This window comes from Ascaphus truei, chromosome 1, assembly GCF_040206685.1.
Source record: "Ascaphus truei isolate aAscTru1 chromosome 1, aAscTru1.hap1, whole genome shotgun sequence".
NCBI classification, from domain to species: domain Eukaryota; kingdom Metazoa; phylum Chordata; class Amphibia; order Anura; family Ascaphidae; genus Ascaphus; species Ascaphus truei.
In genome coordinates this window covers 364458640-364472962 of record NC_134483.1, presented here as the reverse complement: position 1 = coordinate 364472962, position 14323 = coordinate 364458640, and the positions used below count along the sequence as shown (strand labels likewise).

General features: G+C 42.3%; 1 protein-coding gene across 2 annotated transcripts in view; it reads left to right on the top strand.

Annotated features, from left to right (window-relative positions):
- CNOT7 (CCR4-NOT transcription complex subunit 7) overlaps positions 1-14323 on the top strand; it is a 35335-nt gene that overhangs the window by 6836 nt on the left and 14176 nt on the right. The window contains exons 2-3 of one of the 2 annotated variants that reach the window (XM_075610085.1): positions 654-855; positions 9443-9636. In XM_075610085.1, the coding sequence (XP_075466200.1) occupies positions 739-855; positions 9443-9636 (311 nt within the window). In that variant the 5' untranslated portion in view covers positions 654-738. Of the gene's footprint in view, positions 1-653; positions 856-9442; positions 9637-14323 lie in introns of those variants that run through there. The other variant, XM_075610086.1, reaches the window with a different exon arrangement.

Below are 14323 nucleotides of genomic sequence, written 5' to 3'. Positions count from 1 at the left end.
TCTCTGCTAATTCTATTTTAACTATTAAGGTGCTAGCATAGTTAGTGTGAATACAGACAATATGACATTCATGTTGTTCAACTTAAAATCGTCCTATCTTCATACACACACGACATTGCATGACTTTTTCATTAATTAACATAGCTTGTCTGATATCGGATGCATTGTACGGAATCCCAACCCTTTCTTAATAATGTCTGAGATCAGATGCATTGTCAATTCTTCTGTATTCGGTACAATTTTGAAATGACCTGAAAATTGCAGGAAACCCTTTAAGGATGCCCGGGGGAACCTACTTGAAAAACACTGCTCTATAGAGTAGTGGTAGGCAGCTATTGTTGTGTAAAAGTACAATTGTGGATACTTTAGGGTTTCATATTCATTCAAACATGTATCCCCTATCCAAGCAAACACAGTTTGGTAAAGGCAGCAGCATAAAACATAATGGCTGTGAGTAAGCGAATGCGTTTCACGGTATCACGTCTTAATTGGCGATACCTGCCATTAAAGTCAATGGTAGATATTGTTGATTTGGGCGCAGTTTGTGCTTTGGTGACTCCCGGTCAATTTAAGGATGCTAACTTGACTCTTCTCCCTGCACACCCTTCTGAAACGATCTTTAAAAAAGAAACACTTTTCCATTCTCATTTTAGCTCGGTACTGTGCACCACCTATGAAATGCTATAGCCAAGTGCAACATTTTGATGCCTGCCTCTGAGCCCCTCCCGCAGACCCACTATGCCGGCTGCAACGGTGAACCACAGCCAGCGGATTTGCGAAGTCTGGGCGTGCAACCTGGATGAAGAGATGAAGAGGATCCGTGAAGTTATACGCAAGTATAATTATGTTGCAATGGTATGTTTAGGGCTTTTGTTTTCCGGCACGGTTTCCTTCACTTTAAGGTTTTGTTCTGAACGAGTTTCAAATTCAACAAAGATTATACTGTGCGTATGAGTTTTGATGACACATGTAGAATAGCTAAAGATCAAATTTATGCATACAGTATGTTTGAATAGAGCAGAACAATAGAGACAAGGGTCCCTGGAATCAGTGCATCAGAGTTACGGATTTATATGTGACAACATATTTTCTTAATATATTTGAGTTGGAGGACAGATTATAACACCCGTGAGTAAGGAGAATAACTTGCTTGAAGAGCTAATTAATGGGATGTATATGAAATGCCTGGGTCTGGAACTTAGAGAACCAACAGCTGTCCGTGAGAACAGCTATGATTAAACAGTACCTGTTGTTACAGGCAGATCACCCTAGAGCTTGTAAAGTTTAATCTTCGCCCATATAAGTGAAGTATAATAATGATAGTACTCACAATTAGGTGAAAATCTGTCCTCCGATGCGTGCATCCAGCCGGGAAGTGAAGATGAAAGGAAATCCAAAATGGAGAAAAAAGCGCAGCACAGCGTTCCAAGAAACTGGGGCTCGGCAAATCCAATATTAAAAAATAACTTTTATTGTAGGGGTGACAACATGGAAGTAAGCAGGTAAGTACTCGGACACGTTTCGCGCTATTACAGCGCTTTGTCAAAGAGTGTCTTATCACTAGTAAAAATAGTTCTATTTAAATGTTTTTCCGAAACCGGAAATGACGTTGCGCAGGGTCTATGGTAATCTGGAGATGAGCCCAGCAGTCGATGCTCAGTACACAGTCTGGAATCATAATCCCTTTTAGCAGGTTTTTTTGTTTCTTCTTTTTTTTTTTTTTTTTTTTTTTTTTTATTATGATTATTTAGTCATTCATTATTGAATGATCTATGGTCACTGCCGTTTTTAACATTGACTCATGCGATTGATTCCTTCATCCAGAAGGAGTCGCTGCAGACTGATGGTTTCGGAAAAACATTTAAATAATACTATTTTTACTAATAATAAGACACTTTGACAAAGCGCTGTAATAGCGTGAAACGCGTCAGAGTACTTACCTGCTTACATGTTGTGTCCCCCTACAATAAAAGTTATTTTTGAATATTGAATTTGCTTAGCCCCAGTTTCTTGGAACGCTGTGCTGCGCTTTTTTCTCCATTTTGGATTTCCTTTCATAGTATGTTTGAATATTCTATATATTATTTATTTATTTATTATTTTTTAGGGAAAGTGTGTGTGTGTGTGTGTGTGTGTGTGTGTGTGTGTGTGTGTGTGTGTGTGTGTGTGTGTGTGTGTGTACACGTATATTTAGAGTAATGATACATTTGTTGTAATAAACTTAATCTAGTTGGTGACTAATTTATTGATATTAAATTTGTAACAGAACTGTTATTACTTCGATATGTGATGTTTCTGATTGTTCTAACACAGTGCTGAACTACTACGAAGATTCAATGCTGCCATTTTTCTTCCCATGTCAGATGGAAATAAATGATGCTTTGTGCAATCTTCCTACTTTGTATCTGCTCGGCAATCCCCTGAAAATCTAAATACTTTCAACTGTATTTCGGTCTTTAAAATTTAAATTAGAAACAAAAATAAGCCTTTATTTGAAAGAAATACGAATTTTACCCATGTACAGCGGCGAGAAAAAGTTTGAGCCCCAATGATAATTACGGAAATTCCATAGGTTTTCCATGATAACCTTCTTGAATCAAAAACAGTCTTTTTTTCCCCTTAAATACCCAATAGGGTTTATATTAACCATTCCATGTCTTTTGAAACAAAATGATGTAGGAATTAGAAAAGCAATGAGTAATTAAGAGTCATGGTATGTACAAAAGTAAGTGAAACACTGGTTTTATCAGCTAAATTAAAGGGGATAATTAAAATCCGGTGTTTAAATTATTAAGTAGAACTTCAGGTGTGAGTTTGGGAGGCCCCATCCTATGTAAAGATCAGAAACTTTGTGAGTTTGGTCTTCAACATACAGGTGTGTAGAAGCTCATCATGCTACAAATAAAAGAAATGTCTGAGGACCTCAGAAAAGCAGTTATTGATGCTTGTCATTTTTTAAAGGATTACAAAACCATTTCTAAGGATTTGAGGCTCCACCAATCCACTGTCAGACAGAATACAAATCGAGTTCTTGACAACAGACACACTACCCAGGAGCGGTCGTCCTACCAAAATCTCTCCAGGAACAGACTGGCAAATCATCCAAGAAGGGTAGGGAACAGCACCCGCCTAAGCAGGTGAAAAAGACCCCTATATATCTTTTTCACCTGCTTAGGCGGGTGCTGTTCCCTACACATTTTGTCCACCCCTGGCACCTTTATCTGTAGACTGTAGCAAGAGCCATTTTTCCCTCTCCCCTTTCTCCCCTCAATCAAAATCATCCAAGAAGTCACAAAGATCCTCTGATTAATATCTAAGGACCGTGGAGCACGGTGGTGGGAGTGTGATGGTTTGGGGCTGCTTTGCTGCCTCAGAACCGGAACGGCTTGCCATTTTTGACACGCACATAAAATGCAAAATTCATCAGAAGATTCTAGAGGAGAATGTCTGGCCATCCGTCTGTGAGCTGAAGCTGAAGTGATAGTGGGTCATGCATCAAGACAATGATCCTAAACATAGAAGCCGATCTACAAAATAATCGCTGCATAAAAAGAAATTCTGCGTTTTTAGAATGGCTCAGTCAAAGTCCGCACCTAAACACCATTGAAATGTTTTGGCAGTACCTGAAGCGCGCTGTGCATGCAAGGAAGCCCTCAAATGTCACTGAGTTCAAGCAGTTCTTTAAGGAGGATTGGGCCAAAATTCCTCAAAACCGATGTGAGAGACTGACCAGCAGTTACAGGAAATGCTTAGTTGAAGTCATTGCTGCTCAAGGGGGCACCACCAGATACTGAATCTAAAGGTTCACATACTTCTTCACACGTGGATATTGAATGTTTAATCATTTGTGGATAAATAAATGTTGAAAATTATCATGTTTTATGTCATTTATTCAGGTTATCTTTATCTATTATTAGGACTTCGCTTAAGATCTAATAACATTTTAGGTTTGAAATATGTGAAAATCCTAAGGGGTTCACAAACTTTTTTTTGCCACTGTACCTCGGTATTGTACAGATGCAGCCAACATTACAGCAACCTGTGATGCTCTCCTGCGAGTGAAAGTGTGGTGCCCTGCCCCCTTCTCCCTAGTGGCTGATTTAAAACAATAGCTGCTTCTCCTGCTGGTCTGTTGTGCATTTCCCAGCCCACCATGTGTTGAAGTAACTTTGGCTGCAGCTGTAAAGGCGTAAGATTTAACGTTCAGGGAGGATTTGTTACAGACAATTTTTAATGAAGCCTGTGTTGCATAGGTAGGAATTCTATTTTTTACTAGGCAGCATTTCTTGTTTGTCATAAATAATTACTACTATGGCTAATTTCTGACCACAGCACAGAGGGTATGCTGTTTTCTTCCCAGACATTTCCCTGTGTTCATTCAATTTTCGAGCAGCTCCTGCATATTATTACTTAGGAACCTGAAACACAAAGTGCTAGATTAATTTATAAAATTATTATTTTTTTAATTACTAAGAATGATTTATTCATGAATTGCTAGTGATATTCATCTCCTCTGCATACACACAAAATGCACTAACCCAGCATTGAAGATCCCTAAAGATCTTAATATATAAAATCGAAAGGTTGGCACTAGCTGCGGTGAATCTGATTGGTCCTCAGCCCCTGGCCAATCAGATTGGTGGGTCTGACGTCACCCAACTGCCACTCTCTTCCCCCTCGGCGCCACGCCACACACACACACAGTGTCTCACACACACACACACCTCTCCCATCCCGGCGCTCATCTCTCCCCTCCCGGCGCTCATCTCTCCCCTCACTCCGCTCATCTCTCCCCTCCCTCCGCTCATCTCTCCCCTCCCTCCGCTAATCTCTCCCCTCCCTCCGCTCATCTCTCCCCTCCGTCCGCTCATCTCTCCCCTCCGTCCGCTCATCTCTCCCCTCCCTCCGCTCACCTCTCCCCTCCCTCCCTCCGCTCACCTCTCCCTCCGCTCACCTCTCCCTCCGCTCACCTCTCCCTCCGCTCACCTCTCCCTCCCGGCGCTCATCTCCATCCCCGGCGGCGGAACAGGCAGTGGCCAGGCAGGCTGCAAAGATGGAGGCGCCCGGAAGGACCCCCTTCCTCCCTCGCGGCGCCTAAGATGGCGGCGCCCGGAAGGACCCCCTTCCTCCCTCGCGGCGCCGAGTGAGAAGATGGCGGCGCCCGGAAGTAGAGGTAGGTGTCGCGTGTGTGTCGCTCTAGGTGACGTGTGTGTGGGACACTGTGTGTGTGGGACACTGTGTGTGTGGGACACTGTGTGTGTGGGACACTGTATGTGTGTGTGTGTGTGTGTGTGTGTGACACTGTGTGTGTGTGTGTGTGTGTGACACTGTGTGTGTGTGTGTGTGACACTGTGTGTGCCTTTCACGCCCCCCCTGCCTTTCACGCCCCCCCCCTGCCTTTCACGCCCCCCCCCCTGCCTTTCACGCCCCCCCCCTGCCTTTCACGCCCCCCCCTGCCTTTCAAGCCCCCCCCTGCCTTTCACGCCCCCCCCCCCCCCCCCTGCCTTTCACGCCCCTCCCCCCTGCCTTTCACGCCCCCCCTCCCTGCCTCCGGGCAACGCCGGGTATATCAGCTAGTATAAATTAAATTATAATTCCGATGGGGGAAAAAAATAATTTAACCCACACCCCCCTTGCTTGACACCCGCACTCCGCCACCCTATAATTATATCATCACAGTTAAAGGCGAAAGACAAAAAACAACCTTCATTCTTCTAGCGAGGCAGTCATCAGGGCTGACCATGAAATGTATCAATTATAATGTCCCATAATATCATGTATCCAGTGATGTGTGTTAAATATGTCCCAAGTTTAAATGTAACTGAGTATAAATTAACCTTTCTTGCAGATTCCGTCCTTTTAATGTTAACAAATCCGTTGATTTCTTAACCTAATTTAAAAAAAATCTTTAAATGCCTTTTACTACAATTTCAGATTTAAAAATGAATTCTACTAAATCAGAACCTCTTGCTGTGGGATAACATCACAACACGGAGACGATCCTTAAATCCTCTCTTTCCGTTGGAAAGATCGACCCTTAAAATACTTGTTACTAAAGATCCCACTGACCTACACACACAAAATGACCCCACCTTGTTTTTGATACTTCTAAAGGATTTGAATTCATGGGCGATTTGGAGATTTCCTGGCTGGGTAGAATTGCCACAACTAAGATGAACATACTTCCCCGATTTTACTATACCTTTTTCAGGCCCTTACAGTTTCTATTCCTCCGAGTTGAATATCTTCCAATCAAAAATAAATAAATTGTTCGGTAAAAAAATGAAGAACCTCTGTCTATTTTACAGACACTGATTTGTAAAAGGTGGTTTGGCCCTTCCTAATTCCAACTTGTATCTAGCAGCTGCACAATTTTCAACTATTGATTGGCACGCCAAAACAAATCCCAAACAATGGGTGGAGATCGAACGCACGTTATCCCCAACCCCATTGGATCATGTACTTTGGATTCCCAAATGAAAAGACCCCAGAGAAATGTATGACATTCCATCAATTTCTTGCTCTCCCCCTGGGATAAATGGGCCAAAAAAGCTGGTCTAACCCAAAGCCAAATCTCCAATGCTCCCACTATTCTTCAATCCTACATTTTCAGATAGATGTGAATACAGAAATGTCTTGGCAAGAGGTGGGAATTATAAGACTATTAAAAAAAATAAAAAAATATTCTGGAACATTAAAGTCTCTTACGCAATTACAAATCAAATATAATCTTCCCAAATCTGAATTTTTCCAATTCCTACTACTAAGTCATTTCATGCTGTCTCTGAATTTACATAGGAATTGATTGGGAGAGTTTTCTTGTTTTGAAAAATTGTGCAAGGATTCTTCCTTTATGAAAGTGTATGTGTGTGTCCAGATAGTCCTTTTATTCCTAATTAAGCCTAGTAATTATGTATGGTAGTGATGTTCCCGGGGAATTTTTTCACTTGGGTGAGGAGGACCACAGCAACATCCTGATGGCGGTGGGAGCAGCGGAAGACATCCTTCAGTCGAGATGATAGCCACATTTTTGCTCACTTATCAGCAGAAAGTGAGCTCATGTTTCATTAGTGCTTGTTTTGTAGCCTCCATCCCTTTCTGGAGTGGGATACTAGTATAAAGAGGGTTAACATCCAAAATGGCTGCATCTGAGAGGTCAATAATTAAATTTTCTTTAAAAAAAATCAGTTGCATCTCTATATGAAATAATGTCCTGAGCTAATACTTGCATGAAAGATGCAAGTACTGTATTGTGAAATTGGATCATTTTGATGAAACCAATAGACAAAATGATTAGTGACATAAAATTGCAAGAACACTATTAAAAAATGTAGCAACATTTTGTGCAAAAAGTGTAATTATAGCTGCCAATGGGAATGTTCCTTATTCCTAAATCCTTTTGGTATGCATTTGTTTTTATGATACTCTCTTAAATTTATGCCGTGCCAGTAACCGTCGACTTTGCGTTTTTCGTGCCATGCCATCAGTTGGTGAATTGGCGGTGAGGTTATCTCCCTATGTAGTTTTAATAAATATCTATTCCAGGCCTGCACAACTAGTAAAGCGAGAAATGCCGAACTGCTTCAAGGAAAAAAAAATTGGGCCGCACGGGTAAAATCATCATCATCTGAACTCCAGCACCTCTCATCATCATCATCCTCATATATCTCCCCCAGCACCCCTCATCATCCTCATATCTCCCCCAGAACCCCTCACCATCAACCTTTGCGATACTACCCATCTATCTCTCATACCCCCATCTCTGCCCCTCACCCACACACATTATACTCCCCCTCCACATCAAACACACAATACCCCCCTGCACACCACACACATCCCTCCCCCCGTGCACCTCACATCATTCTCCCCCCGTGCACCTCACATCATTCTCCCCCCGTACACCTCACATCATTCTCCCCCCCGTTCACCTCACATCATTCTCCCCCCCGTGCACCTCACATCATTCTCCCCCCGTGCACCTCACATCATTCACCCCCCCTGCGCATCACCGCATCACCTCCCCTGCACATCATCCCCTGCACCTCCTCACCTCACATCAGCCCCTGCACCTCCTCACCTCACATCAGCCCCTGCACCTCCCCTCACCCCCCTGCACCTCAGATCATGGCGCCAGAGCAGGCAGGACTGTGCGCGATCTCAAGCAGCGGGCACCGGAAGTGCCGCACTGCAAGAGCGTGCAGTCTTGAGAGCGGGCTGGGGGGGGGGAGGAGCGGGCTCGGCTCGTGGCAGAGAGGGAGAGCGGACTCGGGGGAGGGAGGAAGAGGAGAGCGGACTCTGGGGAGGGAGGAGGAGGAGAGCGGACTCGGGGGAAAGCCACCACCGCGGGCCGCACAGTGAGTGCCGGGGGCCGCATGTTGTGCAGGCCTGATCTATTCAGTATACGTCTCCAAAAAGGCAGAGTCCAGTTATATCTCCAAGAGGTGTGTGTGTGGTGTCTTGAAACATGCTTGGATAATCTGTTGAACAAACATTCAATGTAAAGCAATGTCCTGTTTAAATTCGTGACTTTATTAGTAAATAAAATGTTCTGCTTTGGAACCATACTTTGGACATCTTTTATAAGGTGAGTGAATATATTTCTTTTTTGGCCATAATTATGGTGCCGCTACTGGACAAAATCTTTTGTTGTTTTTTTGTATCTGCCTTTCCCTATCATGATATAATTGTTAAGGTGGACAGTGCGTTTTTGTTTTATTTTGAATTTTTTTTTCCCCTATGTATATAGTGGGTATTGTATACATTGGCAAGATAAGCTTAACCCCATCCTGAATGGAAAAACAAATATATATTTTTTTATAAGTAGGTGATAATCATACTTTTGCATACACCGAAAAAGAAAAGCACGCTGACATTGCCGTGGTAAAAAGGCCCTTATCAGTGCTTTATAATTGACTTTAGATAAAGAACATTTCCGTTAAACACAAATGCTAACTTATTTTATTGACCTTTAGTGAATCTAGGCCATAAATACTTATGAACAAAATACTATCGTGTGTCAGGAATACACATTACAATATAATAATGACTTGTAAATCAGCAACCTAAAGAGTGGAGCGCTCCAACAAATTGTACGTGTGCCACATGTAGTCGATTATACGTTAAATTTAAACGGCTCATTTTTTTATTTTTGTAGCCCCACAGAATAAAGCTTTGTTTGAAAATTCAGTTGAGACGCCTGTGAGCGTAGCGATCTACCAGAAAACACGCACATTATATGACGCACATCATGACTGAAATACTGTACTTTGCGCTCTTTTCTTATTTCATAATATGGTTGTGTTTAATTTCTAATGCTTCAATCCCGCATAAAGCTTTTATTTATTATTAAAGCTTTTGTTTTTCTGTTCAATGTGCTGGGGTATATGGGCTTCTGTATATGATCACTTTTTTTTTATATACGTTCCAAACATCTGTTTTTCAGGACACCGAGTTTCCAGGGGTTGTTGCAAGACCTATAGGGGAGTTTAGAAGCAACGCTGACTACCAGTACCAACTTTTGCGCTGTAATGTGGACTTACTAAAGATAATACAGCTGGGTCTGACATTTATGAATGAACAAAGCGAATATGCACCAGGAACTTCCACATGGCAATTTAATTTTAAATTTAATTTAACGTAAGTGCCAATCTATAGTTACCTTTTCATTAGAGGATTTATAATAGTTGGCAGAATTATTTTTCCTCAAGAATTCTTTTCCTTTCAATAATATTGAGACAAATGGTACCCTTTTTTTTTGAGGTTTGAGTACAGGCATACCCCGCATTAACGTACGCAATGGGACCGGAGCATGTATGTAAAGCGAAAATGTACTTAAAGTGAAGCACTACCTTTTTCCCACTTATCGATGCATGTACTGTACTGCAATCGCCATAGACGTGCATAACTGATGTAAATAACGCATTTGTAACAGGCTCTATAGTCTCCCCACTTGCGCACAGCTTCGGTACAGGTAGGGAGCCGGTATTGCTGTTCAGGACATGCTGACAGGCGCATGCGTGAGCTGCCGTTTTCCTATTGGGCGATATGTACTTACTCGCGAGTGTACTTAAAGTGAGTGTACTTAAAGCGGGGTATGCCTGTATTTTGTTTTGATGAAACAAAATGAATTGCTGATTTATTATGGGTGGAGGGAGAGGTAAATAGATTTTCTACTTAGAGATTCAATTGACTTTGCTGTTGGCAATAGCTGCAAATTCATAGTACTGTCACATGACCGGAAATCTGAAGTGACCATACCATGTCACAAGTGTTGCATTTGATGGGAATACAAATGGGCAAAAAAAACAATAAAAAATATAAATTTTTGTTTGTCTATATATATATATATATATATATATGTATGTATGCTTCTGGGCCCCTCTGCTTTTGGAGATACTTGCCTCTAAAGTAGGTGCCGGTCGCTGTTCCGGCTGAGCAAGCAGAGCTTTAACGTTTACAGCTCCCTCGTCTATCGGAAGCTGCACCGATGACATCACTGCTTCCTATTGGTCAGCAGGACGCAAAATGTTTGAATAGCAGACATATTGTGAACCATGATGGCTCAGGTGAGCGGCTAACGGCACCTACTTCATATGCAAGTATCAGAGGGAGCAGTGGGCTGAAGTTAACGGGGTTCAGCTTTGGAGATCCCCTGCTTAAATATTAAAACCATTAGCAAAAAACTCCGCCGGCATGGATTGCAGCTTTTACAGTATTGCATTTCTAATATGGTTTTGGATGTGTTGCAACATCTTCTAAATCGACATTTGCAAACCTACTGTTTTACTGCATGTGACTAATACTGACCAACAATTTCTTCAAAGTGCAGGTCTCCTCAAAGACAGATAGAAACTAGAGCTCTACTACTCACAAGTTCATAATGAAGTTCTCCATTTAAAGATCAACCAAGAATAGTGGAATAACAATGTTTCAGGTCCCAAATGTAGCTTTCATCGGGTACCATTGTTATTCCACTGTTCTTGGTTGGCACATTAAATAGAGAACTGCATTGTGAACTTGTGAGTAGAGTTCTATATTGTATCTGTCTTTGAGGAGACCTGCACTTTGTAGAAACTGTGTGCCTGTGTTGTATTGGCTGTATTCTCCTCGTCTGAGGCTGTTTCCCCACACTTTGAAATGTGATGAATACTCACATGATCAGTTTTCTTGGTTTGACTACTGGAATCCCTCCTAGTTATTTATCTGTGGTAAAGGTGTTGGTGTTCAATATAATTCAGTTGCTGTATAACAATGTGTTTTTGCATAGATCAGTTTCTTTGCATCATCAACAATTTCCCAGAAAGCTACACATCTTGGTTTTAATGGTGGAAATTTATTGAGAACTACTATCGCCCAACATTATGAAAACCGGTCACCTGGTATTCTGACCTAATCCAGTTCATCTATTGATTTTCTAACAAAGTTTGTCAAGCAAAACACAAGGTATATTAAACTTTAGAAGGCCGAATAGATTCTGAATATAGTTTTATTGATGGTTTTTAATAAATCTGTGTGGTAGCAGTGATGGACCAGTTGCAACTGGAAAATAAGTTGTTTTTTTTTTTTTACTCTTCCCCTAATTAATACAGCTGAACCCGGTTATAAAATGGTGCTCGGGGGCCACATAATGAGACCGCGTTATAACCGGGATCGTGAAAAAAAATGGCCAAAGCGAGCTCCGTGTCCGCCGGAGGGGGAGTGTGTCTGTGTGGGGGAGGGAAGAGGTGGCGCCGGCAGCAGCTTAATAAAAAGGACTTTTATTAAAATAAAAAAACAAACAAAAATGTTAAGTCGTCATTTTACATACATTTATACATTAAGACAGATTTTTTTTTGTCGACATGCTGACCCCCCCCCCCACACAAAAATAAGCAACAGGTTTAATAAAGATTCAGTTCCGGAAAAAGAAGAAAAAAAACATTACAGTCTATGAAGATGTGTGGATGCAGAGCAGACAGATTAACCCGCGCTCTGCCAAAGAGGCCGCAGTGATCCCCCTTTGGCTGCATATGGATTAATAGGCCATTTTAAGGCCACCACATCTCAAAGGATTTTACCTCCTGGTAGAAGCAATTCTTGCAAGAGCAAAATCTGTATTGAAGAGTTTTGCTGTGACCGCGGTGTTATGCTGTGGGTCTGCTGTCAGCTAGAGTTCTTGTTGCAGCACGGACCATCCCATTAAAAAAAAAAGGTCGAGAAGCATCACTGGCTGTATGCAATTTGAACGTTAACCCATCCGCTGCTGGAAGAGCAATGTGGTGCCTGCCTTTGAAAAACTGGTCAGAGAATCTCATTCTGTCCGGAAGGAGGCGGCCTGTTATTCTGCTCCCGCGACAAAGATATTCTAAGGGTCACCTCAAAATGTTACGGTGTTTTCAAGGTTTTACAGTCAAAGGGACTGTGTGTGTGTCTGTCTGTGTGTGTCCATTGGCAATAAAGCATTGGATATTTAAAAAAATAATTAAAATAGAATGCTTTTTAGAAACGGGAGCAGCGTTATAAGCGATCGCGTTACAACAGGGTTGAGCTGTAGTAGGTTATGGATCTAAAGCAAAAGTCATTAGAAGCTGTTAATAGTGTTATTTTCTATTCACTTGAATGGAAGTTAAAGTATTACCAGCTTCTTACTAGATTTTTCTCAGGAATGTAATAGATACATTTTCACTGTGGATGTTAATTGCACCTTTCTAAAGAAAGCAATTTGTAGTATATATTTTTATGTATACATGTCGGGGGGCGGCGAGGGTGTTGCCATCGAGGGGTCTGATTCAATATGTTCTGAAGCGGTGTGCTTAGCCGAAAACTGCTTGTCACAGGAGACCCTGACAATTTACACCAGGTATCAGTACATTAGACCGAACTGCAGAGTTGAACAAAAGTAAATTTATTGGAAAAAGTTACCACAAACTTGCAGTACATAAAACGCATACAAACTTGCCCAACTGGGGGAACAACCTAAAGTCTGAGGTGTGAGGACCTCCGTACGGAAGCCTACCCCGATACGCACTCCCAACTTGAGCCGCTGTCCTTGGTATTATGGGCAGCACTGCCTTGCTCTCCGCCAGCTGGCAGATTTAAGTTCCCCACTGTTGCTTCACTCCAAACCGCTCCGGCCAATGCTGCCAACACAGACCGCAGCTCCGCTAGAAACTCCAGACCCCTGCACTGGGTCTCCTCTGTTGCCTTCTGCTGACACCTCTTCCATTACAGTGACTCTGCCTGTCGGCACACAGCCTTCACCAAGAATGACTCTCGAGGCCGGGGAGAAGTCATATTTATACCCCTGTCTAGCTAGTCTGGGTAGGGACAATATTCCTGGTCTCTGCACACGGCCGTAGACCCTGTTGATGAGATTACTGTTGTATTATTTGTCATCATACCTCTGTGCCCAGGACATACTTGAAAACGAGAGGTAACGCTCAATGTATTACTTCCTGGTAAAACATTTTAGAAATAAATATTGGGGTTGAAGGTCGGCTAGGACAATGCTGATACAATCCCCTTCCATAGACGAACCATACAGATATAGCCCTGGGGCTTACAGCTTTTTTGCAAAGCTAGTCTGCTCAGCATGTGGTCGGCCTCTCCCTGGTTCCTCAACAATGGGCCTAATCCAATCAGTGTCCAGGCCTACAGTACCAAACTCCGTTTGCAAAATAGTTAACCCCTGCAGGTACCTAATCTTGAACCAAGCTTTGCATCACTGTTTTTTTACATCCTTTAAGAGGAACATATATAGGACTGTAACAATACATTGTACATAAATCATATCATTGACAGGGATATTGGCGAGATAACCTTTTTTTGAAAAGCAGACAAATCTACCCCTACTGTGTCACTATCCTCGACTTCAATTGTCTTCTGAGCATATTAAATCGCGCCCTAGGTGGGATATCCCCTTCAATTATAAGAGCAATGATGTAAATCGGGGGTGGCCACGCCAGTTCTCAAGGACCACCAACAGGTCAGGTTTTCAGAATCTTCCCTGCTTCAATACAGGTGACTCAATCAGTGGCTTAGTCTTCGTCTTGAGGACTGGCGTTGGCTCCCCCTGGTGCAAAGGAACCAGACCTGATTTGGTGAAATCACTAGCACACAACCACAGCAACACGCCAGCATTTCCCTTCCATCCTTGTTTTGCCATCTCAAATCCATGTAACTTTATTTAAACTCGATCTGTCAGAGAGGCCTGGTACTGCAATGTGCAGTATTGGGGTTAAGTAAAGCTAGATGGATCTGGCACAAGGGCTTCTGGAAGATCATTCTGTTGTGACGAATGGCGTCTTTTTAAGACTTGCAACCTGTGGCTCCATATCAACCCTAA